The 27,969-nt window shown below is 36.5% G+C and overlaps 1 protein-coding gene across 1 annotated transcript in view; it reads right to left on the reverse strand.

Annotated features, from left to right (window-relative positions):
- Window positions 1-8,586: 8,586 nt before the first annotated feature.
- LOC101555946 (uncharacterized) overlaps window positions 8,587-27,969 on the reverse strand; it is a 102,229-nt gene continuing 82,846 nt past the window's right edge. The window contains exon 2 of the mRNA XM_055125396.1: window positions 8,587-8,886. Coding sequence (XP_054981371.1) covers window positions 8,587-8,886 — 300 coding nt within the window. The remainder of the gene's footprint in view (window positions 8,887-27,969) is intronic.

The following is a 27,969-nucleotide window of genomic DNA, read 5'->3' on the forward strand; positions in this document are numbered from 1 at the left end:
ATTATTTTAATACGCCTGGCAAGCTACCCGTGTGTATTGGATATGCCAAAAACAGTAACAATAAGTCTCTCAATGAGAGACGTTACTGGTGCCCTCTCGAACAAATTGATGAACAACGGGATGACAGTGACAGTGACAGTAATATTAATAAGGGAATACAGGTATTTGAAAGATGATTTAGGAAATAGATTAGTCATAAAAATGTACTGTTTGTTTGAGAGATAAACAAATGGAACTATCTTACAATTAGAAGCTTCTGGATTTTATGCGTCCTTTGAGCAGGTATGAACTTTGTGGCGCGGGAAAAAAAATGTGCTTTGAACTTGAAACAGCGGGACACCTGGGCAGTTTTGGGCCGGGGCTGGAGCTCAGGCTCCGGCCGAGATTCGACCCGGGTGGCCATGCCTTTGCACAGCCGCGTGGATGCGAAACGAGCAGGAGCCAGAGCCAGCTATATGACTTAGGGTTCCAGCGAGTGCTTGCAACCATGTATGCAGACTGTGAACTAAGCTTTTGCTCCATGCTGCTCCAGGAAGGGAAATGATTCATTTTCCAACTAAAATATCCCTGGACTTAATTACTAAAATACAGAAATTGTGAACCACGCGGCCGCTACCATGGCCACACAACTTTTTTTTTATCTCTTCATTCTCATCAGTGGAAAACTAATTATCAAATATTTCCTTGTCAATAGAGCTGTATTCTTGGGGGATAACTTCCAACAAAAATAGTGAGTCTGTGTTGAAACTCCAACAACAATAGTGAGTTTTGTGTTGAAATACGGAATGTAATCAAGGTTAAGAGAAAAGGAAGTGAAATTTATCAGTTACGCAGCGGGGGAGTTGGGGGGTGAGGGTTGGGATGTATACTGGGTTTTTTGTTTTGCTTTGTTTTGTTTTTGTTTTTATTGGTGGTGGAATATGGGCACCTGTGAAGGGACGGGTGTTTGAGCATTGTATAACTGAGACATAAGCCTGAGAACTTTGTAACTTTCCACATGGTGATTCAATAAAATAAATTAAAAAAATATTAGAAGCTTCTGTACCTCTAAAGAAACAGTGATCAGAAAACAAAGACAGTCTACAGAGTGGGAAAGGATATTCACCCAATACCAATGATAAAGGGTTGATATCAAGGATATACAAGGTACTGATTGATCTCCACAAGAAGAAAACATCCAACTTCATCAGAAAATGAGGCGATTAAATGAACAGAAACTTTCTCAAAGAAGAAATCCAAATGGCATAAAAAGCATATGAGAAAATACTCCACATCACTAATCATCAGGGAGATGCAAATCAAAACAACAATGAGATATCATCTCACACCACAGAGACTGTCCCATATCTAAAAGAACAAAAGCAATCGGTGTTGGCGTGCATTCCTTCACTGCTGGTGGGAATGCCAACTGATTCAGCCCTTTTGGAAAACAGTATAGACGATTCTCAAAAAATTGAAATTGAACTCCCACTTGACCCAGCAATACCACTCCTGGGAATATATCCTGGAGGCAAAAAAGTATAGTAAAAATGACATCTGCACTTGTACGTTCATTGCTACACTGTTTACAATAGCCAAAATCTGGTAGAAACCAGAGTGTCCAAGAACAGATACCTGGTTAAAGAATGTTTGGTACATCTATACAATGGAATACTATTCAGCAGAGTATCATGTTAAGTGAAATCAGTCAGAAGGACAAACATAGAAAGATTGCACTCATCTGTGCAATATAAAGTAACAGAATGGGAGACTAACACCCAAGATTGGCAGAGATAAAGTTCAGGAGGATTGCCCCACGTCTTGGAATCTGGCCTCATGTGCTGGGGTAAAGGCATCTCAGATAGAGAAGGGAACACCAAGTAAAGGGTATCTGGAGGACCTACTTGGGTTGGGAGATACGAGCCGAAAGTAGGCTATTGCACAAACATGATGGCCACTCAATACCTCTATCGCAAACCACAACACCCAAAGGAGAGAGAGAAGAAATGGGAATGCCCTGCCACAGAGGCATGGTTGGGGGAGGGAAATGGGATGGGTGTGGTGGGAGGACTCCTGGGATAATTGGTGGTGGAGAATGGGCACTGGTGGAGGTATGGGTACTCGATAACTGTATGACTGATATGCAAACACGAAAATGTATATGTATGTAATTGTATCTCGTGGTGATTCACTAATTAAAAAAATTTATTGTTTGTGATGTGTATTTGATGGGAGATTTTGTATAAAAATTGTTTATTCCTCTGTGATACACACTTGAAAAATGAACTATAATGTAGTTGATTCAATATATAATTATTGAAATAGATGCATATTTTAATAAAATAGATAAATCCAGTTCTGTTTTCTATATATATATAGATGTATATATATATATATATATACACACACACAAGTCTAGTCAATGATTTGTCGATCTTATTATCTTGTTTACTTTTCCAGGGATCCATCTCTTGGTTTCATTGATCCTATATATTATTTTCTGTTTTCTTGGGTGGGTTGTTTGTTTCATTTTTTGGCTGTGCCTGGCTGCACTCAGGACTTACTCCTGGCTCTGTGCTCAAAATAACTCCTGGCAGGCTAGGAAATCGTATGGTAGGACAGGGATTAAACCCACGTCAGCTCTGTCTCTCTGCCTCCTTGTTTTCTATTCCTGCTCTAACAAATTTTTATTCTCCCCCTGCCTTCTACTTGCTTTGGTACTCACTTGTTCTCACTCTTGAAAACATTTTTTTTAATCTCTTACTTTTTAAGCCAATCTTCCTTCATTCCAATATTTTATGTTAATTGAATATTGAATAAAAAATCAAAGATGAGTTTTTAGTTAATTGATAGAACATACTGAAAGTTTGACATTTTATATAACATGTTTTAGGAGGCTGTATCTGAAAGCAAAAGATAGACATCTCATTTTCAAGAGTTCATATTTTAATTTAGGATTATTTTTTTAAACTCCTATTCTTGATTTGGTTTAATTATTATGGATCTTATGATAATTAAATAAAATAATATGATCTATTAGAACATTTCCATGAAACATTTCCTTATAATTATGTGACATATATATTTACTATTTTGCTTCTGAAAGGTAGATACAGTACGAGGTATCAAATTAGTCACCTTAATCCTTACAATCTTTGAGTATGTTTCCTTACACTGCAAACAGTGATTTTCAGATAGCAGTGAAGTGAGTTTAGAATACTTAAGGTAGGATTTGATATTTTGTATTGTATATCTTGTATTGTGCAAGTGAACTAAACTTACAAAATTCCTAAAATTGGAAAAACTAAATTGTGTATACATACACAGAGAATTGGCAACATGTGATCAAGACAAACTGTATTTCTAGCACTGAATGGAATAAAGAATCTACAGTCACAATATGTGTAAAAATTGGTTGTGTTACTATTTTAAATTTTGGCTGTAAAAAATGACCATAGGGCTGGAGTGATAGCTCAGCGGGTAGGGCGTTTGCCTTGCACTCGGCCGACCCGGGTTCAAATCCTAGAATCCCATATGGTCCCCTGAGCACCGCCAGGAGTAATTCCTGAGTGTAGAACCAGGAGTAACTCCTGTGCATCGGCCGGGTGTGACCCAAGAAGCAAAAAAAAAAAAAAAAAAAAAAAAAAAGACCATAAGTTTAGCTACTTTAAATTACATATGGTTAAGTATGCTTCTAGAAATCAAAACAGGTTCAGATCATTTATAGTAGAATGAAATCAAGATGTCAACAGAGGTTCTTTAGGATTCATAAGGGAAAATCTACTTCCTTATCTTTTCCAGAAGTAATTATGACACAGATAATTTTTTTCTTTTTATAGAAACAGATTTTTTTCTATTTTCCATACTGAGATAGGAACCTGCATGCTTTCATTGTAATACTACTTGTATGTAGGGATGCATATTCTTCTTTTATATTTTTAGCATACAAATTATTTTTAATGTTATTATTCCAGATAATAACTAATAAAATATACATAATTATAAGTCACATTTCTGTACACCTTCCTTAAGTAGCAATATTAGCATGAAGGAAAACAGCCCAATTTGTCTTTGTGTGTAAATAATCTACCATTTTATTTTATTGTTTTTTCTAAAAAGAGCTGTAATTTCTGAGTAAATCTTTAGATAATACATGAGAAATATTATAAAATAAGTCAAATTTATGGAAATTCAGTATTCAACTCAGAAAACAATTTCCTGCTTTTTCACACCCTATTTCTTTTCTAAAAATGTTTCTTCTTAGTTTACTCATGTAAATCCTATTGTAATTTTTATATTGTAGAATCTTTATTATGTGTACACATATTTTTATGTTTGATATGCCTTTATTGAATGTTCACTAGTTATAGAAATAGCATTCCTCGGAGATCTTGGAACATGGCCTTTCTGGACTGGAGAAATTATTATTAATATACACATATTAGCTTATATTAATACATGTTTATAAACTTTTTTCTATTTGTTGTTGGAATGTAACTTTGAATAATTTTTACTACTTGATTATTATCTTCACATATAAAATTACTACCACTTACATGTAAGCTCCTATATATATTGACCTCTTTTTATACATAATATACCACCTGAATGTGATTCACACTAGAACTGTGAATCAAAGAGTTCATGTGTAGGTGAAGGCGATCACCTATTTAAGAAACTTTCACTGTGGATATTTATAATGAATAGATTTAGAGTTGCACTGACAGAATTTGAGTACTCATTAGTTACATTTTAACTACAGGTCTATAAGAAACTAATAGCATCAAGTTGCTCAACAATAGTTAATGATAAGCACTATACAAATATCAGTTAAGAATTTAAAAAATAATTTCTAAATTAAAAACTATATATATAAAACTTAGATTATTAAAATTTGTAAGAAATCCTACTACCTATGGGACTTTAAGAAAATGATTCAAAATATAGATAGTAAAAAGTTAATGACTTACAACACACAAACATCAATTAGAAGAAAAAAGGCAAATAATCTTGTAAAAAAAACATAAAAATATACACTATTAAGTCAATAGGAAGGGAAAGAGGAAGGGAAAGAGCAATATTTGTACTGAATTTAAGGGTTCACAAATGAATTTGCTCAAAGGAACAAATGAAAAACAAGTTGAATAAATTGGTACAATAAAAGAGCAAGAGAGGGGCTGGAGCAATAGTACAGCGGGTAGGGCAGGGCGTTTGCCTTGCACTCGGCCAACCCGGGTTCGATTCCCAGAATCCTATATGGTCTCCTGAGCACCGCCAGGGTAACTCTTGAGTGCAGAGCTGGGAGTAACCCCTGTGCATCGCCGGGTGTGACCCAAAAAGAAAAAAGAAAAGAGCAAGAGAACTTATAGTGTATAAAAATGTAATCATTGCAAGAAAAAATTTTAGCATACCTGAAAGAAAATTATATTAACAAAAAATAAACAGAAAAACTACAGTAAAAACTTTAAAAACTTAGATTGATATCTCTTTTATAAAATAAAACTCCTGGGGCTAGAGAGATAGCACAGCGGGTAGGGCGTTTGCCTTGCACGCGGCCGACCCGGGTTCAAATCCCAGCATCCCATATGGTCCCCTGAGCACATCCAGGGGTAATTCCTGAGTGCAGAGCCAGGAGTAACCCCTGTGCATTGCCAGGTGTGACCCAAAAAGAAAAAAAAGAGATAAAATAAAACTCCTGAAATAATGAATGAGAAATGTAAGTTATCATCCAGCAATGAGTTCATGAGTGTGTATAAGGAGGAAAAGAAAGCAATTGATTTTTTATTTTGCAGTTTTGTCACAAATTTATCTTAATTTATTTGATCTTAGGAAACTTCATCTCCCCATGTGCAAATTACTTTAACATATATTTTTATACCTTGAGAAAAACTCTTATACCTTGAGGCAGAATTCTCTGATATAAACTATTGGGTATTCTTCAATAATTTGATTTTACTGTCAAGACTAGCACTGCACTATAGCACTGTTGTCCTGTTGTTCATTGATGTGTTAGAAAGTGCACCAGTAACATCTCCATTGTGAGACTTATTGTTACAGTTTGTGGCAGATCGAATACACCACTGGTAGCTTGCCAGGCTCTGCCGTGCGGGCAGGATACTCTTGGTAGCTTGCCGGGCTCTCCTAGGGGGACAAAGGAATGAAACCCGGATCAGCCACATGCAAGTCAAATGCCCTACCAGCTCACTATGGTATAACGTAAAACCGAATAATCCCATCCAAAAATGGGGAGGGGGGAGATGAATAAATATTTCATCAAGAGGAAATTTATATGGCCAACAGACTTATGGAAAAATATTCATGGTCACTTATTATTAGGGAAATGTAAATCAAAAGGGCAATGAGATATTAACTCACACCAATGAGGCTGGAATACATCAAAAAGGTTGTAAGTAAGCAGTGTTGGTGGAAACACTGTGTAAAAAATACCCTTTTTCACTCTTTGTGGAAGTGCCATCTGGCTTAGTGTTTATGGACAATTATATGGAGGCTGAAAAAACAAATCACTTCACTTGTATCATTTGTCATCCTGTTCAACTTCAATGGGCTTGAGTGGGCGCCAGTAACATATTCATTGATCCCTGGTGCGTGCTAGTGTAGTCCAATGGTATTTACTTGCTCCAGGAACACAGAGAGCCTCAAACCTTTCATTCAGGGTTTTGACGAAGTCTGACCATGTCATAAGTAGGTGGCCACGCGGTCCTTTGATATCCCGTGGAATCCAGTCTGTAACAGCTTTTTTCCAGCGGTCGTCTCTAAATCGCATTACGTGTCTGGCCCATCTGATCTTTGATGCCTTGGCAAACAAGAAAGCATCCCTGATTCTTGACCGTCAACGGAGGTTGGAACTCCGAATTCCTTCTCTCACTTGAGTGAAACATGATACTGATGAAATGGCATGTCATATTTCAGAAGGGAGGATGTTGGGAATGACATATCAATCCTGCAGAATTTGGTATGTGTGCAGGTGGATCTGGCTGTTGAAGAGATCTGAGTAAAAGTTGTGAATAATCCTCTCCATTGCCTTTCTGGAAGATTTGACAGATCCATCAGGATGTTGGAGGGCAGTCATCTTGGTCTTGTAGTTGGCGAAGGTCAGGCGAACATTACGAATACATTTTCCAGCTTCTGCCTCATTGGCCAACGTGCACAGTTATTGAGGTGCTGTACCAGTCGATTGTATTCCTCATCAATGTTGTCAATGACAGCATCCTTCAACATTGGCACAATAGTGCAAAGAGCTCCAAGTTGGTGGTCACTCTGGGAGTTCTCTTCTTACACCTAAACTTTGCAGTCCTTTCTCTCTCCTCTGTGAAGTATAATTTTGCACAAAGGTGACAGTGGTCCGATCCCATTTGGAATTTTGGTACAACAGTGACATAGGTCAGGCAAAATCGTTGATTGAATATGATGTGGTCAATTTCATTGTGGAACTGTCCACCGGGAGACTCCCCCATGTCCAACATTTTGATTTGGCCTTCTGGAACTGTGAGTTACCATGGATAGTCTTGGTCGACATGATGAACTCAGACAGTCTCTCACATTGTTCGTTCCAGTCTAGGCCATGGGTTTCATGTGGAGTTCTTCTGGCAACCTTCTCAGTCCTATCTTGGCATTGAATAGGCATAAAATAATAGAATAACTTTTCAGAATCCAGCATCAAGAGCTTTTCACAAATGGGATTAAACCAAATTAAAATTGTTTGCATGAAAAAAAAATTGCTGGCTGAATTTAAAAGGCACCCCACTGAATGGAGAGAATGTTTGTACGCTATACTGGATTAAAGATTGATTTCCTTGATATCAAAGTAGTTGCAAGCTCAGCAACAAAGTAAATAAAGAGAACTGATGAACAGATATTTCCCCAAAGAAGGCATGTAGTTTGACGGTGTGGAATCATGGATAAGGATCACAGAATTCATATTGCTGAGCCTTGGAGCAAATATGGGAGTGTAGATAGATAGACTAAAAGTGTTAGAGGGTGTTGGGCTCTTTTGTTGTGGCAGGATACAGTAATTTTTGTTATTGTTGTCCTCCTTTTTTTGAGGAGAGTATACCCACAGGATTTCAACGGTCCCATGGGACTATTGAAGAATTGAATGCAAATGGGCACAGTGCAAGGCAAGAGTTTCATCCACTCTCCTACCTTTGATCCCAGCAGTAAATTTATACACTAATACCATAAACATTAACATAATTGTAACCTTGTTACCTATTAAAAATAATTAAGATGTTCTTTTATTTTTATCTGTGACTTTAGAATTCAAATATATGTGGCTATTAACAATATTTTTAAGTATGGTCATGCTAATATTATAGTTCTTTGCTCTACCATAATTCCCAAACAAATCCTAAATGCATATATCTTCTTTATTCTCGAGGGCCAGAATTCATATAATACTCATATATAAAAATCTATTTATGCATACATAAATACATACAGACATACATATGTATTGTCTGACATTACAAACATTCATTCCTGTTAATAGCACTGTAGCTCTGTCATCCTGTTAATCATTGATTTACTTGAGCGGGCATCAGCAGAATCTCCATTTGTCTCAGCTCTGAGATTTTAGCATCGCAAACTTTATGCCCTCTCTCCGAAAATTCTGCACACCAGCTGGATGTCCTTGGGCAGAATAGTAATGTGCTTGGCGTGAATGGTGCAAAAGTTGGTATCCTTGAAGAGCCCCAACAGGTAGGCCTCACACTTCTCCTGCAGCGCCATGACGGCAGAGCTCCGGGAGCACAGGTTGGACCTGAAGTCCTGTGCCTTCTCGCTCACCAGCTGCTGGTATAGAAACTTGCGGATAAGCAGCTCGGTGGACTTCTGGTAGCGCTGGATCTCACACAGTGCCGTGGTATTGGGCCGGTAGCAGTGCGGCTGCTTCACAGGAGATAGACTTTCCCCACTGTAGGATAACGTTGGTTTGCCCTTCCTCCCTGGCCGCTGGGAGCTAGTGTTTGTTGATTGCCCCTCAACCTGTCAATTACCTTTATCTCCTGATCAGACTCTGACTTGTAAATATTGTCTTTTTCTTCTTCTTAATGTCCTTTGCTTGGTTATCTGTTTCAGAGCAATTGCTTTTATGTATGGATAAGGAAGACAGTTAAAAAGACAAACCTGTGGCTTGGGAGTTGATTGACTCCAGACAATCTACTCCAGACAACCTTCAGGACATCTACTCTCTCCACTTACGCCTCAGTTGCCCTTACTTCCTAGATCCCCCAAAACAGGGACCGGATGAGGGACTGGATGGACCCAGGGCAAGTGGTGGGTTATACCCTGGCATCAAGATGGGCCTTGCCAAAGTGCCCTAATGCTAAGCTATAAGTTATGAGCTTGGTAATGGACAAATTCTGTCATGATCCAAAAAGTAATAACTAGACTTGGACCTTGCTGGGGTTAGGAATGATTAATCTGCCCTGAGCACTGTAGTCTGAGTGTGTCCCCAGGAGAGTCATCCTACAACACTAAATGTGTCTATTACTGTGCCCATACAGAATAGTAAATATTAGGAAGGAGAATTAAAAGTTAATCAAGTTGCAGGTCTATGGAGAGGAGAAACACACCTTAAGGGCTTTTTTTTTGCCCTTGTGGGTTAAAGATGGTCAGAAAGACTGGAAAAACATTATTTTTCCTTTTGGGTCACACCCAGCGATGCACAGGGGTTACTCCTGGCTCTACATTCAAGAGTTACCCCTGGCGGTGCTCAAGGGACCATATGGGATGTTGGGAATCAAACACAGGTCAGCCGCATGCAAGGCAAATGCCTACCCGCTGTGCTATTGCTCCAGTCCCTGGAAAAACATTTTTGATCACTCTTCTTGTGGGGAGGCATGGTTGGGGAGATGTGGTGAGAGGATAAGAGAAGATCAGTGCGGGGAGAAAGAGGAAGATTGAAGGAGAAGGAGAGATGAGAGGGAGAGAGAGAGAGAGGAGAGAAAGAGAGAGAGGGGGGAGATGGATACAGCAGGAAGAAATGATTGTGCGGTTAGACAGATAGATAGACAGAGAAAAGGGGGGGATTGGAGAGATCTGGGAGAGATGAGAGATTGAATAAATGGCAAGCAATCAGCAACCAGCTTGGCCCTTCTTTTTCCTTCGTCTGTCCGAGGCAATAGCCATCCTGGGTGGAGAAGTGGCTCAAGAGCGCTGAATTCGGGGTGAGAGAGAGCCCTCGAACATCTGTCCACATGTATTCCCCAAGTGAAGGGCTTATACAACCCAAGTGCAGGGGAAATTACACAAATATATTTACATTAATTTAAATTAACCTCTATCATTATTACTTTTATTTATTTAGCATAATTTGAATTGATATTTCTCTGCTTCTGCTGATCATTCTTTCAAAAGTTGATTGTAGGATAACATAGCCTCAGGTAGTTTAGGTTTATTGGGTTACTCCCATTATGGTGTTCCCATTCCTCTTTGTTGATTTGTAGGGTTTTTTTTTAGTGTTCTGTTGACTTGTAAATATTGTTTTTCTCTTCTTGAGTCCTTTGCATAGTTTATTCAGAGCAATGTCCTTTTTGTATAGACACAGAAAGACTTAGCAAATGTTATACTTTTGTAACCTGGGAGTCATTTGACTCTACATGATATTTTCCTCCTGGGCATCTGTTCTCTCCATCTAAGCCTCAGCTGCCCTTACTTCCTAGCACCTGCAAAAGCAGGGGCCTGACGAGGGACGAGACGGACCCAGGGCAAGCGGTAAGTTGTGTGCTACCCTGGCATCGAGATGGGCCTGGCCAAAGTGCCTAATGCTTAACTATAAGTTAAGAGCTTGATCGTGGACAAATATTGTCATGATCCAAACAGTAATAACTAGATTTGGACCCTGCTAGGGTGAGGAATGATTAATCTAGCCTGAGTGCTGTAGCCTGAGTCTGTGGCAAGATGTTGCCAGGAGAGCTGCCTTGCAAGCCTCAATGTATCTCTTGCTATGTCCATACAAAAATAACTAGTATTAAGATGTTAATAAGTGTTTGGGCTAAGAAAAGGAAAAAACCTTAAGAGTCAGGAAGGGCTTTGGAATGCTCTGCCCTCAGGAAGGGCTTTCTTATGTTGATTTTGCTACCTGGCTGGGTGTAGCCTAGAGGGCAAGGTGGGAGAGAGGCTGGAGCAGATCCAGAGAGAGGACGGAGCTGGGAGTGCAGGAGATGAGAAAGATGGAAGATTGAATAAATGGTAACTAATCAGCAACCAGCTTGGTCCTCGTTCTTCCTTCGCCTGTCCTTGACCACCGGCTATCCCGATCCAGCCCATACACAGTGGTTCCAGAGCACCGAACTCGGGTGGTGAGACAGAGCTGCCCGGAGAGCCCTCAAGTGCACACGCCCCTTGGCGTGCTTTATATTTTTACAGTTGATCATTTTTCTTCAAAAAGCATTTTTTATGTGTGGAATATTTTTTTAGAAAATAATGTGATAAATATAGGTATATAGGTAAATGAAAGCATGGCTTTTAAATCACTGCAATTTGTAAAGGAGATATACATTAATACATAAAAGTATACTCAAAATGTTTTATTGAGGGGACTAAGGGAATTTTCAAATGCACCATTACCTAATTTTAGTTCCTTGAGAGTCTGTTTTATATCTGTGTTGATTTAACAAACATGGATAATCAACTGTTGGCTTAAACTTAGTATCTCATTGTTAGGGCGTGGATCCAGATCTCCCTATAACGACAAAGAGACTCCAGAGACTGCATACACTGATAAAAGCTATATTTTGTACTAGTGATCAATCATGACCTGAAATAATGTTATTTTAAAAAATACTATTAGTCCTTAATTTTATCAAATGCTATTTCACTATTATTTTAACATGTCTGCTGGAGCAAAAACACAGCAGGTAGGGACTTTGCCTTGCACGAGGCCAACCCAGGTTCGATTCCTCTGCCCTTCCCGTCTCAGAGAGCCTGGCAAGCTACTGAAAGTATCCCGCCCGCATGGCAGAGCCTGGCAAGATACCCATGGCATATTCAATATGCCAAAAACAGTAACAACAAGTCTCACAATGGAGACATTACTGGTGCCTGCTCGAGCAAATTGATGAACAACGAGATGACAGTGCTACAGTGCTATGCTTGAATTTTATCTCTATCACTTACTGCCTAGGTGCAATTGGAATATCCAATAACAATCTCTTATCTGTGAAACAGATAGACCTACCTCTTCACATAATTGTGAGATCTAGGTAATTAAAGGGAATATTTTATTCATTTCTTTATACTTTCATTTAAATTAAGAATAATCCATTTTATGTTTATCAATAAATTTTTGACTTGGGCTTACTTCTGCCTCTGCCTGGGATCACTCCTGACAGGTCCTAGGAGGTCATTTGTAGTGTTGGTTGAGAATCTGGATCAGCTTTGACTAAGATGAATATCCCACCCAGTCCACTATCTCTCTGTCCCAAGAAATAAAGTCTTTCCACAGTACAAAGGGAGCAGGTTGTAATGTCAAGGTGAAATCATTGTTAGAGGTTGCTGAACATATAAATGATAGATTAATTTCATTTTTATTTACGCTTTTTGAACATAGCATTGATAGTGTTGACATTTATTGAGGTAGTATTGAGCATACTATATATGTTTTAAGATAGGTGCCAATAACCCTTCACCACATTCCGTGGGGCTTCCTTTGCTCTTTATTCTCCACCATCCTGATTCCTTAGGTAACTTTAATTCTGCAGTCAAAACCAAGAGATCTATTTTAGTGGATAGATCTTGTCATCCTCAAATAATGATCATTTTATATTTTCTAATTTGGATCATTTTTACTTTTAAATAATTGCTCTACTTAGGACTTTAAATGCTACATTGAAGACTAAGAGTGGATATGTTTGTATTGTGCTTTATTCCAAGAAAGAAATGCTTCCATTCTGATAATCAGTTGCTTGTGAGTTTTTAATTTTTGTGGACTTTATTATGATTTAATCCTTATCTTTTGATTTTGTTGAGAATGTTTATCACAAATGAATGTTAAATATTGTCAAATTCATGTTCTACATATTTTGAAAGATCTAATGAATTTTATTTTCCAATTTTGGCAAAATTAATCAAATTCATTGATTTATACATATTAAACAATCCCTGTGTAAATAATTCCCACTTGGTAATGATGTAAAATCTTGTTAAAGTTTTATTAAATTCTATTATCTAGTTTGTTGAGAATTTTTACAACTCAGTTTATAGGGATATTGGTCTGTAGATTTCATTTTTGTAACATGATGTTTTGGGGCTGGAGCATTAACACAGCATTTAGGGCATTTGCCTTTCATGCAGCCGACTCATGTTCGATTCCTCCGTCCCTCTCTGTGAGCCCGGCAAGCTACCAAGAGTATCTAGCCTGCACAGCAGAGCCTGGCAAGCTGCCTGTGGCATATTGAATATGCCAAAAACAGTACCAACAAGTCTCAGACGTTCCTGATGCCCGCTCCAGCAAATCGATGAGCAATGGATGACAGTGATAGTGATTGATGTTGTTGATAATAGTTGACTTAATACAATATGTATTTGATTATTCCCTCTTTGGGGATATTTTGGAAAGTGTATCACATAATCTCTGAGTTTTTTTGTAGAGCTCACTTGGGAAACAAATATTGAGACACTTTTGGAGACACTTTTTATTGCAGTTTTAACTTATTTACTCATAAGTCATTTATTTAAGTCTTCTAATTTTCTCCTCATTGAGTCTTAAATGGTTGTATGATGCTAAGAATTTACCCAACTGTCACAAACTATCTAACTTAATGGAAAACAGGTGATCAGAGTAGACTTTTCTGATCCTTTGTATTTCTCTAGTATCTATTACCAACTTTCTTATTTCTAATTTGATTCAATTATTTTGTTAATTTTTCTACTTAATTAAGATTTACAATTTTATTAATAATTAAAAAAAACACTTCTTGGTCCAGAGAAATAACACAGAGGTTAAGGCACTTGACTTGCATGCAGCTAGCTGGTTTGATTGTCTACACCACATATGATCCCCTTAAAGCTACCAGGAATAACCTGTACATTCAGAATAAGTAGCTCCTGGTAATTAAATACCAAACCCCTATATACACCAAAACAAAACAAAAACAAAAAAAGGATCTGCTCTTAGTTTCTTTTACATGTTGTATTAATGTTTTGATACCTATTTTGTTTACTTATACTTTAATACTATTTATTTCTTTTTTTTCTCAAACCTTTAGGTATTAGGCTTAGTTACTTATTGGGTATTTGTCTAGTCTATGTAGGTGCATGACCATCCTTCTGAGTACCTCTATTGTTCTATTCCATAAGTTCTGAAAGTGTTTGGTTCACTTCGATTTTCTATAGGTATATTTTAAAATTCTCATTGGCTTAACAGTCAGTAGATTGTTAGTGTTTCCCCATTTTTTTAAATGCTGATTTATACCAGTATGACTAGAAAATATATATAGCATGATTTCAAGAAAATATATTTAGCATGACTTCTGCTATTATGAATTTACTGACATGTTTTTGGTGTTCCAATGTGTGACCTATCCTTGAGAACTACATATATGCTCATTGAAAAAAGTCTACTTACATTTTGAGTTAAAGATACCTATTTAGCCCATTTGGCCCAATTCTTCCTTTAAAGCTGCCTTTTCACTGTTTCCTTTTGCTTTCTTTTGTCTGATTGATCAATTCATTGAGTTAAGTAGATTATTGAAGGCTAGTTAATTAAGTAGCTTTAGATATTTTAATGCTTCTAAGGTGCATATTTATTAATGTTTATTCTCTGGGGTTCTTTATTTTTGGGGGGAGTCACACCTGGCAATGTTCAGGGGTTACTCCTGGCTCTACACTCAGAAATTTCTCCTAGTGGTGCTGGGGGAATCATATGGGATGCTGGGGATTGAACCCAGATTGGCAGAATGCAAGGCAAATGCCCTCCCCACTGTACTGTCACTCTGGCTCCTGCTCTATGTTTTTGATGAAGTGATACCTCAACAACCATATAAAGTCCATTATTCCTGATACTTGTTAACTTTTTAACTTAAATTCTAATTAGTATAATTTATTAGTACTAATAAATTGTTTTTTGGCATTGATCCTCTGTTTACCTTTGGAATTGGAATATATTTCCTGAAGATAAACTAAAGTTAAGTTGTTTTTTCTTGATCATACTACCACTCTGTGATTTTTGATTATTAAATGCAGGCAACAAACCCTGAAAAAATATTGACATACAAAGGTGTTTTGCCAATTTTTAGTTGTACTCTGTATGTTTTTGTATTTATTTTAAGTTAGTTTTTCTCATTCTATAATAACTACCAGCTATACTTCTAAATATTTTTGCTGAGTTTTAGCATAGACCTGTTTTTAACCTATTTAATTATTTTTTAATTTTTATTTTCAGAGTTGTTCACAGTAATTGATTACATTCAATGTTTCAGCACTAATCCCACCACCATTATACCTTCCCACCATCATTATGCCGTTAATTCAAGTTACCTCCATCACCCATGTCTGCTAAATAATTTTTGTATCACTTGTTATGAATAACTGACTGAAAAATGACCCAAAAATGGTTATTTGGGGGCAGATTTTAGCCAATTTTAAATTGCAAGCAAGTTCAGTTCATTTTAACATTTTATATTTTTTTCTCTTTTCCTACTTTTATTCCTCTGTGTCTTACTGTTTCTAAATTGAGTCACTTTTTATTTTATAAAAGTTCTAATATTATTTATTGCAAGACCTCTTTGAGAGATGAATTCTTTAATCTCTGTAAAGACACACTTTCTTTAATACTGAAAGACAGTTATGCTAGGCAGACTATTCTTTTTCGGAGGTTACATTTTTCTAGCACTATCCCATTCCTTTCTGCCATTTCCTTATAGCCAGTAAGAGTTGTGCTGAGAAATCTGTTGAAGGGCCTATTAGAGTAATTATATAAGAATGCATGATCTTATATAGCGTTCTTAATATTCTTTAACTTTTGTCACTTAATTATGATTTGTATTGATTGTTCTTTGTGGTTTATTTTGTTTGGTACTCTTTAAACTTCTGGATCTAGATTAACTCTTTTCAGTTTGAGGAAGTTCTTTGTTACTCTTTTTTTCCAAATAAGAATTCTTATCTTAGTCACTCTTTTTTTCTAGAACTCTACAATACAAATGATATTACTTTTAGTGTCTCTCAAGCTTATTAGGTTAGTTTCATCTTTTTAATTTTCTTTTCTGTAGGCCTTTTAGCTGGATTCCATTATACTGTCTTCAACTCACTGATTCTGTTCTCTGCTTTATCTCTGCTACTAGTAGTTTTCTGTTTCTATAGAAACTCTCTGCTTCATTTTTTCTGTAAATGATTGTATTATATATATAATATGATGGTGGTTTCCATTTAGAATTCTTTTATATACTCAATACTCGTGCATAGTTCTCATTTGTTCAACAATTACTACTCTGATTGTATGTCATTCAGACTGCAACTTTAAAATCTTCTTTAGACTTTTTACTTCAGTTGCATTAGTTTTTTTTATTATTTTTTTATTAACTGGTGTTAATTCCTTTGTCTCCTCTTTATATTTAGTTCTGTTTTTATTAATATGGGTGGTTAGACTAAGCATTTTTTTTGTAAGTCTCTATGGAATGGTTTGTGTTAGAATTGAAGTTTAAAAATGGGAAAACTCAGCAGGCTATGTTTTCTGCTGCATATATCTCACAAATGCTACTCAAAATATGATTTTTAATTTTGGATGGTTGAGAATATGGGCTATGCTGAAAGAGATGAATGGATATAATTATAGCTCATTATCTAAAATGACATGAAGTTACTGAAACTGGTTTGTTAGTATGTCTACATTTTTTAAATATTAAGAGACATTTTTAGAGAGGCTAATTTTTCAGATAAGATCATGTTTCATCAAAGTACTGCCATGTTTTTGTTAATTGGTACAGAGAAATGTTTAGATTTGATTAACATGGTATATAGATAATATAATATATATACATATATTTTTATTGTTCGGACAAGCCTCACGCATGAAGGAACCGGCAGAGGAACCCGGTGTGGAAGCTGGGGCTGAAACCTCCAAGGCTGTTCAGATCTGGACTGGGCTTGTCCTCCCAGATTTCCCATCTCCCAGTAGCTAGGTGGTCACACCCAGGGACTGCCCCCAGGGCGTGCAATCCTGTCAACGGCCAGCATCCAGAGACTTAAAAGCAAGCTCCCAAAAGCACGTGACCACTTTGTGGCTGTACACTATCTTACAACCTACTCTTTCCTCTGGGAGAACCTTGGCAAAGTACTGGGAGTGTCCTGCCCCCATGGGAGAGCCTCGAAAGGTACCTATGGTGTATTAATATGCCAAAATCAATAACAAGCTAGGTCTCGTTCCTCTGACCCTGAAAGAGCCTCCAGTACAGCATCATTGGAAGGACGAGTAGAGAGAGGCATCTAAAATCTCAGGGCTTGGACAAATGAAGACATTACTGAGACCACTCGAGAAATTCAATGATCAACGGGATGATGATGATGATGATGATGATGATGATGATTTTTATTGAAAATACCTAATAATATAACAAAAAGCATATCTCAAAGCACTCCTCCAAATTATCATTAATATTTACTGGGAACCAGATTTACTATATTATATAGTTCTGATATATTTTAGAGAACTAGATTTTGGAGAAATAAATTGGATGAATATGACAAAAAAGCAGAACGCGTTAATATACTAAATTACCACACAGATTTGAATTTGTCTATGGCATTAGCTATATAGTTATGATTCCTGTTAATAAACTTCTGCATTTCTCTTTAGGATTGTAATTATTTACAATTTAGAGTTTGTATTTTGGACTAAATTTAATTTTTAGTTTAGTGTTTGTGTTGGGATTACACTTGAATGTTCAGAAGTTACTCGTGGTTTGATACTCAGGTGTCAGTCCTGGCAGTACTCAAGGAACCCTGCAGTGCGGGGAATTAAACCTGGGTCTCTTGCACTCAAATAATTCACTGTAGCCCACTGAAGCTTCTCTCCTATCTGACTTTATAATTTTTTTCTTTCAGTTTTATTAACAGTAACCTACTTTGTTATACTCCAATTATTTTTTTGTTTTAGCCAAAGACCAACTCCCTGCTGTTCTAATCATAAGCCAAATAGTTGCTTGAAATTTCAAATTAGTGAGATTCCTATACAATTAGAAATATCTGGGGGAAAAACAATTTATTTTGTATAACATGGAAAAGGCAGGGATGTACTTTGAAACCATATTTGATAATTTGATAACATATATATTTGACAACTTTAGTCTTATATTATAATTTGATAATTTGTTCTTATGAAAAATTAACATTTTCTTCTTTAATTTTGATTACTAAAATACAATTAAGAAATCAGAGAGAAGTCAATTGTAATGATCAGTAGCTTAACACATTAAGTACTTTGGTATTGTTTGTGGTGCTATATCATATTATGTTTGCTTTCACTATGCAGTTGTATTAGAAAAATTTAAAAAAATGAGAGAATCAACTGATATACTGAGATAATAAAGGAATGAGAAACATAGAAACATACACAGAAAACTGTGCCAGGACGTGCTTTGTTTATGCAAGCATAAAATTTGAAGACGCAAAGGATATAGGTCAGTAGTAGAGTACATCACTCACATATTTCAAGTCATGGGTTAGATTCTTGGGACCCCTCAACTGTCATGAACAGGGATCTGAAATCTGCATTTTCTGTCTTTACATTGTATAATGAATCACTTAGTTTTATCTTTTAGATAACAGTGGATTACAAGGGTGTAAATGTTTATGAATTTTAGGGGTAAAATGTTATAAGACACTCCCTAACCACAATAGTGCAAGTCTTCATTTACCTCTTTCACGGGGCATATATATTGCTTGGTGACATCAGTTCTGTCATTAGAGTTTAAAAGTTTGTCTAATTAGACTTGTGCAATTCATTAGAGATTTCGTTGATATGTTTCTTTACATGTTACAAATGAGTAAGAATAACTTATTATTGTCCTTTTCCCTCTGACATTTGATAAACATGCCAACCTCAAGACTCATCTATGCTGTCACAAAACAAAAAGTGTAAAATTTTATGTTTTCTTATACTTGAATTGTATTGAATTATAATATACTTACTTCATCTTCTTTATACAGTTATATGTTGCTGGACAGTTTGGTTGTTTGCTGATAATGGCTAGTGTGAATAGTAATAAAATAAACTTAAGTGTACAAATTAATTTTTTTGTTTTTATGTTTTTTGTCCACTATGCTTAAAATAGACTAGGTATAATAATTTAAAACATTTTTCTTTTAATAAGATGCAGAGTATCACTATAGGTCCTTACTAGGGAGTCATTTTATACCCAGATCATACAATTAATTTATTAAGAAACTAGATTGTTGTAAATCAAATGTTTATTGTTGTCTTAGATACAGTTATGCTCATGATAGGCCAGAATATTTCAATGATAAATATTGAGTCTTTTAAAAAGATTTCTCTTTATTTTTTGATATGATAATGTGATCTTTATCTTTTACTTATTTCTAGGAATATCTGAATTTCTCCCTTGAACCAACAGTGATCAATAATGCGTTTAACCAACCATGTGTTTCATGTCAACAGTTTGAGTTTCTCCAGACTTCTTTTATAATTAATTCTACTTTTATACCTGTAAAGGTACCTGATAAAATTTCAGCCATCATTACTAAAATCTCAGGGCTTAGACAAATGGAGATGTTACTGAGACTACTCGAGAAATTTGACAATCAACAGGATGATAATGATGATGATGATGATGATGATGATGATGATGATAACTTTATTGAAACTCTTGTGGGCTAGCATATGATCTGTTTTACAAACATTCTGTGAGTTCAAAGTGTGGGTATGTGACACCTGTGTTCGATGGCCAACAGCTGTCTCCCCACCCTTGTTGGCCCATGTTGATGAGTGTATAAGGGAGGGAATGGGCCACCAGGCTAGTTGGTAATCATTCATTCTTTATTTGAGTCTCACATAGTTAGTCATAGAGAAATCATGGAGGGTTGGGGGTAGCAATACACATAGCTGTGGTTGTACAATGAACAGATGTCAAGCCCTTCCTTCAGAAGAAGTTCTTCTAGGACAAAATCTCATCCTGTTTTGAGATCCCACCAAGAGCAGAATTCCATCCAACGGTGTATTTCTCCTTTCCTTAGTCCAAATCATTTTAAATACAGATCTTAAATTTACCTTATACTAATATTTCTAGTTATTTTATATGGACACAGTAAGAGATATATTTAGCTTAAAGGGTGGCTCTCCTGGGGCCATATTGCTATATATCCAATACTATAGTTCTCAATTCACTAAACCCAGCAGGGTCCTTATCCAGTTACTTCTTTTTGGGTCATGACAGAGTTTGTCCAAGACTGTGCTATTAACTTATCATATGTTTTATAGCATTTGTCCTGTCCCCTTTCAATGCCAGGGTAACTTGCATCTTGTTCCTTTTTGATGCCTGAGTAGCTTAAAATTTGCCGTGGGTCCGCCCAAGTTTCTCGCTGGGACCTTCCTTTCGAGGTGTTAAGAACTAAGGGCAACTGAGGCTTAAGTCAAGTAAATATGATAGATGCCTACGAATAAATATTATTCAGTGAATTAACTCCCAAGGTACAAAAGAATAGCATTAATGGTCTTCCTGTGTCTATACAAAAAGGACATTTCTCTAAAACTATGCAAAGGACATAAAGGAAAGAGAAAAGTCATATTTCACTTGCACATACCAAATCTAGACTCTTCAGAAGAATCTGACCTTACAAGTCACAGTACTTTTGAAGCAAATGTCATGGTAACCTGAAGACATAATACTTAGGCAAAAAGAAACTGGGAAACATGAAGATAACAAATTTTTAGAAGATAAAAATAAGCTAGGGTCAAAGAAACACTAGTAGAACTTCAAAAATGTCTTTATAGGAAATGACAATAAATTTCTTTATATTAACAATCACTCTAAATTGCAAAGGCTTGAACTCACCAGTCAAAAAGAATAGCCTGATGGATCAGGAAATAAAACCTAACCTAATGCTACTTACAGGACCTATTTTAACCTCTGTGATAAACACAGGTTCAAAGTAAAAGGTTGAGAGAGAGAGTAGCCTAAAATAAAATTAGGTTAACTTAGAAAAAAAAAAGAAATCAGACTTAAAAGGTAGTAAGAGATGAATATACCCTTTGGGTTTTTATCTTTTTCCTTACATAAGGATTCATTAATATAAACAACTCATTAAATTTTTGCATTTGGAAATATCATTTCTGAAATGTTCTTCGCTGAGGGTCAAAATGCAGTAGTTTATAGTTTACTTTTGATCTCATTAAATCTTATCTTCCTGATATGAAGTTAAAAATAATAACCTCCAAAATTAATGCATATGCATGCAGGTCATATTTAGATAAATATCCAAAGGAATTATCAACATTCTGACACACTTTGAGGTACAGTTAGTTTCACTTCTTGTTCTCTAGGATAGAAAACGATAAAAATACAAGTGTCCTTTGAGATACAAGATGTGGGGCATATATCTAGAATAGTATTGAGTAAATATTAAATCAAAGTTGAGTGAACAAAAATATCATTGTCTTATTTTGGAGTTAAAAGGGCAAACAAGTAAAATGGTCAGAAATGAAACTCCTGTTTTATAAAATTTACATATCTCTTCTCAGCCTTTTGGCTAAGATCAAATGTAGTATAAAATTTACAAAACAAAGTAATTTTTTTCTATTGAGTCATATGAGTGTTGGGTTATTCAGATACCAGTTAATTCCAAAATGACTTAAAGTACAGAATCACTGTCACTGCCACTGTCATCCCGTTGCTCATCGAATTGTTTGAGCAGGCACCAGTAATGTCTCTCATTGAGAGACTTATTGTTACTGTTTTTGGCATATCAAATACGCCACGGGTAGCTTGCCAGGTTCTGCGGTGAGGGCTCGATACTCTCGGTAGCTTTCGGGGTCTCCGAGAGGGGCAAAGGAATCGAACACTGGTCGGTCACGTGAAAGGCGAACGCCCTACTGCTGTGCTATCACTCCAGAATGAATAATTTAATTAGAAGAGATAGGAACTGAGTAGCAGAAAAGCAGTTTCGACTCCCAAATTCACCTGGTCCCCCAAGTATTAACAAAACCAGGCCTGGAGGCATCTAGCACCACCAAGGTGGCAACAAGCATTAGTGCTGGTATATTCTTGACCTATGCACCATTTATGAGTCCATCCTCCCTTCAAAAAAAGATAGAAACTGACGTTGTATTCTAATACATTAATATTTTCGCTGTTCTGGAGTGACTAAGCCTTGAATACAGCTGGGTGTACCCAAACCAGTGCCTCCACCCACTACTAACACTATTGTAAATTATAATGTCTAAGTTTTTAAAAATAAGATACAAAATTGTCTTACAACCTTCTAAGATTAAATATGGGGAACCGGAGCCGCGGCACGAGAAGCAGACCCTCCGCGCCTATAGACTGTGATCCTAAGGTCTCCTAACCCATTTTGGCACCAGAGTGGATTCTTGCAGCCATCCATTTTGACTGTGAACTGAGATAAAATATTAGAAACCCAAAACCGCGTGGCCGCAACTCAAAGTCTTCACTCTCAGCAATGAAGAGAAATTATTAGATGATGCTTATTCAACAGGCCTGATTGTTGGGGAAATTTTCCAATCAATAATAGTGAGTTCTGTATGGAAATATGGAATGTACTCAAGGTATATAGAGAATAATGGGAATATCATTAGCCTCTTAGATGGGGGGTGAGATGGGAGGGGGGTGTATTGGGGTTCTTGGTGGTGGAACAGGGGTTTAATCAGTATTTGACTGTGACTTAAACCTGAAAGCTTTATATTTTTTTTCTTTCTTTTTTCACGGTGATTCAATAAAATATTTCTTAAAAAAAAAAAGACTAAATATGGGAAAAAGACAAGATCCTGCATTGATTTAATTTAAGCTCTCAGATTATGTCTACCTAGTTTTGAAAAACAATAACCAGTAAATTATTAAATTTAATAATTAAAATAAATTTATAAAGGCATACTCTTTTTTTTGAAACAATACAAACATCCTATTTAATTTTATACTTCCCCCGAATAATTTTATATCCTTTCATGCCTATCAAATTGTTAGTTTGTTGGTATAATGTTTTACTTCCTTCACTCTATTTTTTTTTAATTGGAGCCAGCACTGGTCAGGGCTTACTCCTGGATCTGTCCTCAGGGTCATTCTTTTTTTTTTTTTCCATTTTATTTTTATTTTCTCGGCCTCTTTCCCTTTCTTTCTTTCTTTCTTTCTTTCTTTCTTTCTTTCTTTCTTTCTTTCTTTCTTTCTTTCTTTCTTTCTTTCTTTCTTTCTTTCTTTCTTTCTTTTTTTTTTTTTTTTGCACATTTACAGATTTATACACTTTTGTGCTTATGCTTCCCTCATACAAATTTCGGGAACCCATCCCTTCACCAGTGCCCATTCTCCACCACCAGTAAACCCAGCATCCCTCCCACCCTCCCCGATCCCATCTCCCCCCCACCCCACCCTGCCACTGTGGCAGGGCATTCCCTTCTGTTCTCTCTCTCTAATTAGCTGTTGTGGTTTGCAATAAAGGTGTTGAGTGGCCACTGTGCTCAGTCTCTAGCCCTCATTCAGCCCGCAACTCCCTTCCCCAACATGGCCTTCGACTACATTATAGTTGGTGATCCCTTCTCTGAGTTGCCCTTTCCCCAGAATGAGAGACCAGCCTCCAAGCCATGGAGTCAACCTCCTGGTACTTATTTCTACAATTCTTGGGAGTTAGTCTCCCACTCTGTTATTCTATATACCATAGATGAGTGCAATCTTTCTATGTCTGTCTCTCTCTTTCTGACTCATTTCACTCAGCATGAAACTTTTCATGCCGATCCACTTAAATACAAAATTCATGACCTCTAAAGGCATACTCTTAATGAGGAAAACCATTTAAATGTTTTCCCAGGTAATAACAAGCTTGTGTTTCATTTCTAATTTTAATTTATTATAGAAGCTTTATTGAGGTGGTAATTCATGTACAAAGAACAACACATACTTAAGATATATAAAAATTCTATGTGCTTGCATATAAGCGACTCCTATGGCCCATTTCTCTGCGCCCGCACCCCCAGAATGACTGACGAAGAGGAGGGAGCTGCTTTGGACACCAGCAGCCCACCAGCAACCTGCAGTATGTGACTTGAGAGTTTCCGCCAGGTCCCCCGTGCGGGGGCCCGGCGTTTCTCTTTTTTTATTTTTTTAATCTCTCTCTCTCTCTCCTTCAACTTTTTCCCTGGACTTTAGACAGAAACCCAAAACCGCGCGGCCGCTGGTTTAGTATCATCTTAGTATCAGCAATATGTAATGGTTCCTTCTTAATGGGTCGGACTTTTGTGGGTGATCCTAACAAGAATAGTAAGTATTTTGTTGAAATATTGAAGGCAATCAAAATGGTAGCCATCTCTCTAGACTGAACTAAGCTATATCCCCACGCCGGCTGAGAAGAAATATCCTTCTTTCTCGGGAAGAAACGTGGCGTGGTGTCAAACATAGTGTGATGTCCATTAAGCAAACAGACCTGGTGGCGTGGGAATGGGAAATAAGGGGAAAAATTAGGTACATGGACCAGCGGGACGCTGGTGGTATCTCGAGCCGGAGCCGATATCAGCGCAAGACCTTTGGTTCCAGAAACTGCTTGCAGACACTCTACTAGACTATCAACTAAGCCAGAGCCCCACACCGGCTGATGACGGGAAATAACCATCCTCTTCGGTTTTTTTCCCTTTGTCAGACAGGGTGGCGATTACTAAACAGGCGTGAACTCGGTGGCGCGGGGCAAGGGGGAAAAAGAAAAGTTATGTAACAAACAGCAGGACTTAATATCTCTATATTCTTAGCAATGGAGAACTATCAAATGCCTCATTGGCAATAGGACTGTCTTTTTCTTTTTTGGGGGAAACCCCAGCAACGGTAGTGAGTTGTGTGTTGAAACATGGAATGTAATCGAGATAAGCGTAAATGAAGTGAAACTTATCACGTACAAGGGTGGGGACTAGGGAGGTGGGAGGGAGCGGCAGATATACCTGGGGGGTTGGTGATGGAAGATGGGCACTGGTGAAGGGAAGGGTGTTTGAATATTGTATAACTGACATAATCCTGAGAAATTTGTAACCCTCCACTTTGTGATTCAATAAAAAAATTAAAAACAAAACAAAACAAAACAAAACAAAAACACAAAGTGGGAAGCTCGAAAAAAAAAAAAAGCGACTCCTATGGTATATCAAGGCAGTCAATATTATTTATAGCTATAAAAAATGCACACAAATTCTTTACATAATTGTGTCTACACTGTTACCATTTTCCTTACCCCATGGTGTCTGTTTACCTTTTACTATAATCTTTGCCTATATAAGTGTGAATATCTCAAATATCTCATATAAATACAATCACGCCATATTTTATTTTATGTGAATTATTACATTTATTATAATGTCCTCAAGTGTATCCAAGTTTAGCGGATTTCAGTTTACTACTTTTTAAGGCTAGTAGGTATTCAGGCCATAATATTTATGAAGTAATTTAAATCAACTTTCTTATTATAGCCATGTAGTAATTAGGATTAAACTTTTGAAATAGAGTGGATTTTACTTTATTTTTATTCAACTATCACTTCAGATTAAAAATGTGAACAGTAATTAGAATTCTTAATTGTCACTGAGTTAAATGAAAGGCAATTGGGAAAGATGTATTTGCCATCATGAATGTAGTAGCATTTCCTATTTTAGATAGATGATTCTTGTGCAATTAATTGATCATTAAAATCTAAGTTTAGAAAGCAGAAATTTCCTCATTAAATTACTGTTAATGGCCCATTATTTTTTTACTGTGAAGTTTTATTTGGAAACCATCATAGTCAATTTTACTATCAACAGAGGGCACTTACAGCCAAGTGACTATATAAAGATGAATACACCACTTATGCTAAAATATTGATATGACTTTCCCTTTTGTTAGAGTATAAACTATCAACTTAAAAGAGTGAACTGTAACTATTGATTTCTCTCCAAGGAGAAGTATTTAAGTTTATGCTTCTTGTTTCATCTACAAATACTCAAAAAATCTGAAGTCAGAAATTTACAGCTTGAAAAGAAGCCACAGAACTCAACACACAATAACAAGTGCAACTTTTTATTATTATCATTAAGTTGGTGCTTTCTTCAGGCTGGTAATATTCTTCAATATTTTTAGTTTGACTGAGCTGCTGATCCTGCTGCTCTTTGCCGATCATTATTTTGTTTTATTTGTTAAATCTCCACGACAGTTTTATAGAAGGCTGAAAGCAGAATTGATTTCAGCACACTAGTTTACTGAGACTATTTTTCAAAGAGTACAGATATTCTCCATTAACAGAAACCTTGAAGAGAAATAAAATTAAGTGTAATCTTGGCCTAATCCAAAAGTATTTCTTAACCAATTTATTGTATTATGAATTTTTTTAGAGTGAGCAATCCATTAAATAGATATAATTTATTTAGAGTCAGAACTACATCCAGTATTTAATTATCAACTTACGTAGCTTCAAATTGATTTTTAATTTCCTTGTTCTATTTTGAAGTTCATTTTAGAACCATTCCATATGGTTAGGAATACCTCATCCTGTGGCATCAGAACTCCCACAGAGACAATATGTTAACTACAATAAAGGTATCAAAACTTATAGCAATTTATAGCAACAGTAATATATCTTAACACCAAAATAAGATATTTGACAGCAGGTCTTATAGATTTTGTTTTTTATATTATATTTAATGGGACGAGTGTGTATGCTCTGAAAGGTATAATATTAATAAATAAGTATACCTGTAGCAATATTCTTGGTCTTAAAGACAAATAATATATATATATATATATATATATATATATATATATATCTCCTATCGCATTAAGTAACTCACTAGACATGTGAATAGTGGCTATTGAAGCACATTCAGATATACAAACCATATTGGGATATTAAGGAGTGACTTTTAAAGAGTATGGTAGTATCACTAAGACTAAAATAATATATGGCAGTTAGCGGGATGAAGATCAATGTTTAAAGTCGAGTTAATGATGTAAGTAAATGTTTAAGTGAAATCCTGAGGCATAGAACATCACAATCGGTTTTGATAAGAAAGGAAAAGAAATAACTCAGTCTGGAGTTTATTTGTGCTAGTTATATTTAACTATATAACAAATATAGTTAAATGAACACAAAATGGAGAGACAATATTGAAAAGACATCAAGAGTGAGGATTGATGCTATTTTATGACTAGACATAGGGATTTAGTAGTCAATAATAATTTAATTTCTTAACTACTCGGAGCATAAAGTATTGGTTGATGAACGTCCAAATAAATTCACGATATGGTATAAGATGATGTTTGGAAGGGCATAGGAAGAATCATTTAATATGCAATTGTGCAGAATGTTCACGATAGGCATCAAACTGAAAATAAAAATAGTTCATTTGGAGATCTATGGTAAATTAAACAATGAATAATGAATGTGTATAGTGATAGGAAACATAAAGAGGAGAGCACAGGGGCCAGGGAGATGGTTTAGAGGATCAGACAAGAACCCGACCTCAACCCAGCATCCAGCGGCCAGGGACCCCCAGCTCCCAGACACTGCCACAGACCCAACGCTTTCTGCTTCTTCATCCAGGTGCTAGTCCTCCTCACATGGGCCCAGAAGGGGGCGTGGTCTCCGTGTTAGTGGGAATGGCCTCTGCTGCAGGGGGCATGGTCTCCGGGGGCTGCGGCCACTCATGCAAATGCAGTTATTTCCCCCTCTTCAGTACACTCTACAGACATCTCAATCCCCATTACCTAACTTTGTAGAGAATTCCCGACTACCTCAAACACAAAAGGCAAATAGGTCACTAGCATATTCCAATTGCACAAAAAT

Source organism: Sorex araneus, chromosome 1 (genome assembly GCF_027595985.1).
Source record: "Sorex araneus isolate mSorAra2 chromosome 1, mSorAra2.pri, whole genome shotgun sequence".
Classification (NCBI taxonomy): Eukaryota; Metazoa; Chordata; class Mammalia; order Eulipotyphla; family Soricidae; genus Sorex; species Sorex araneus.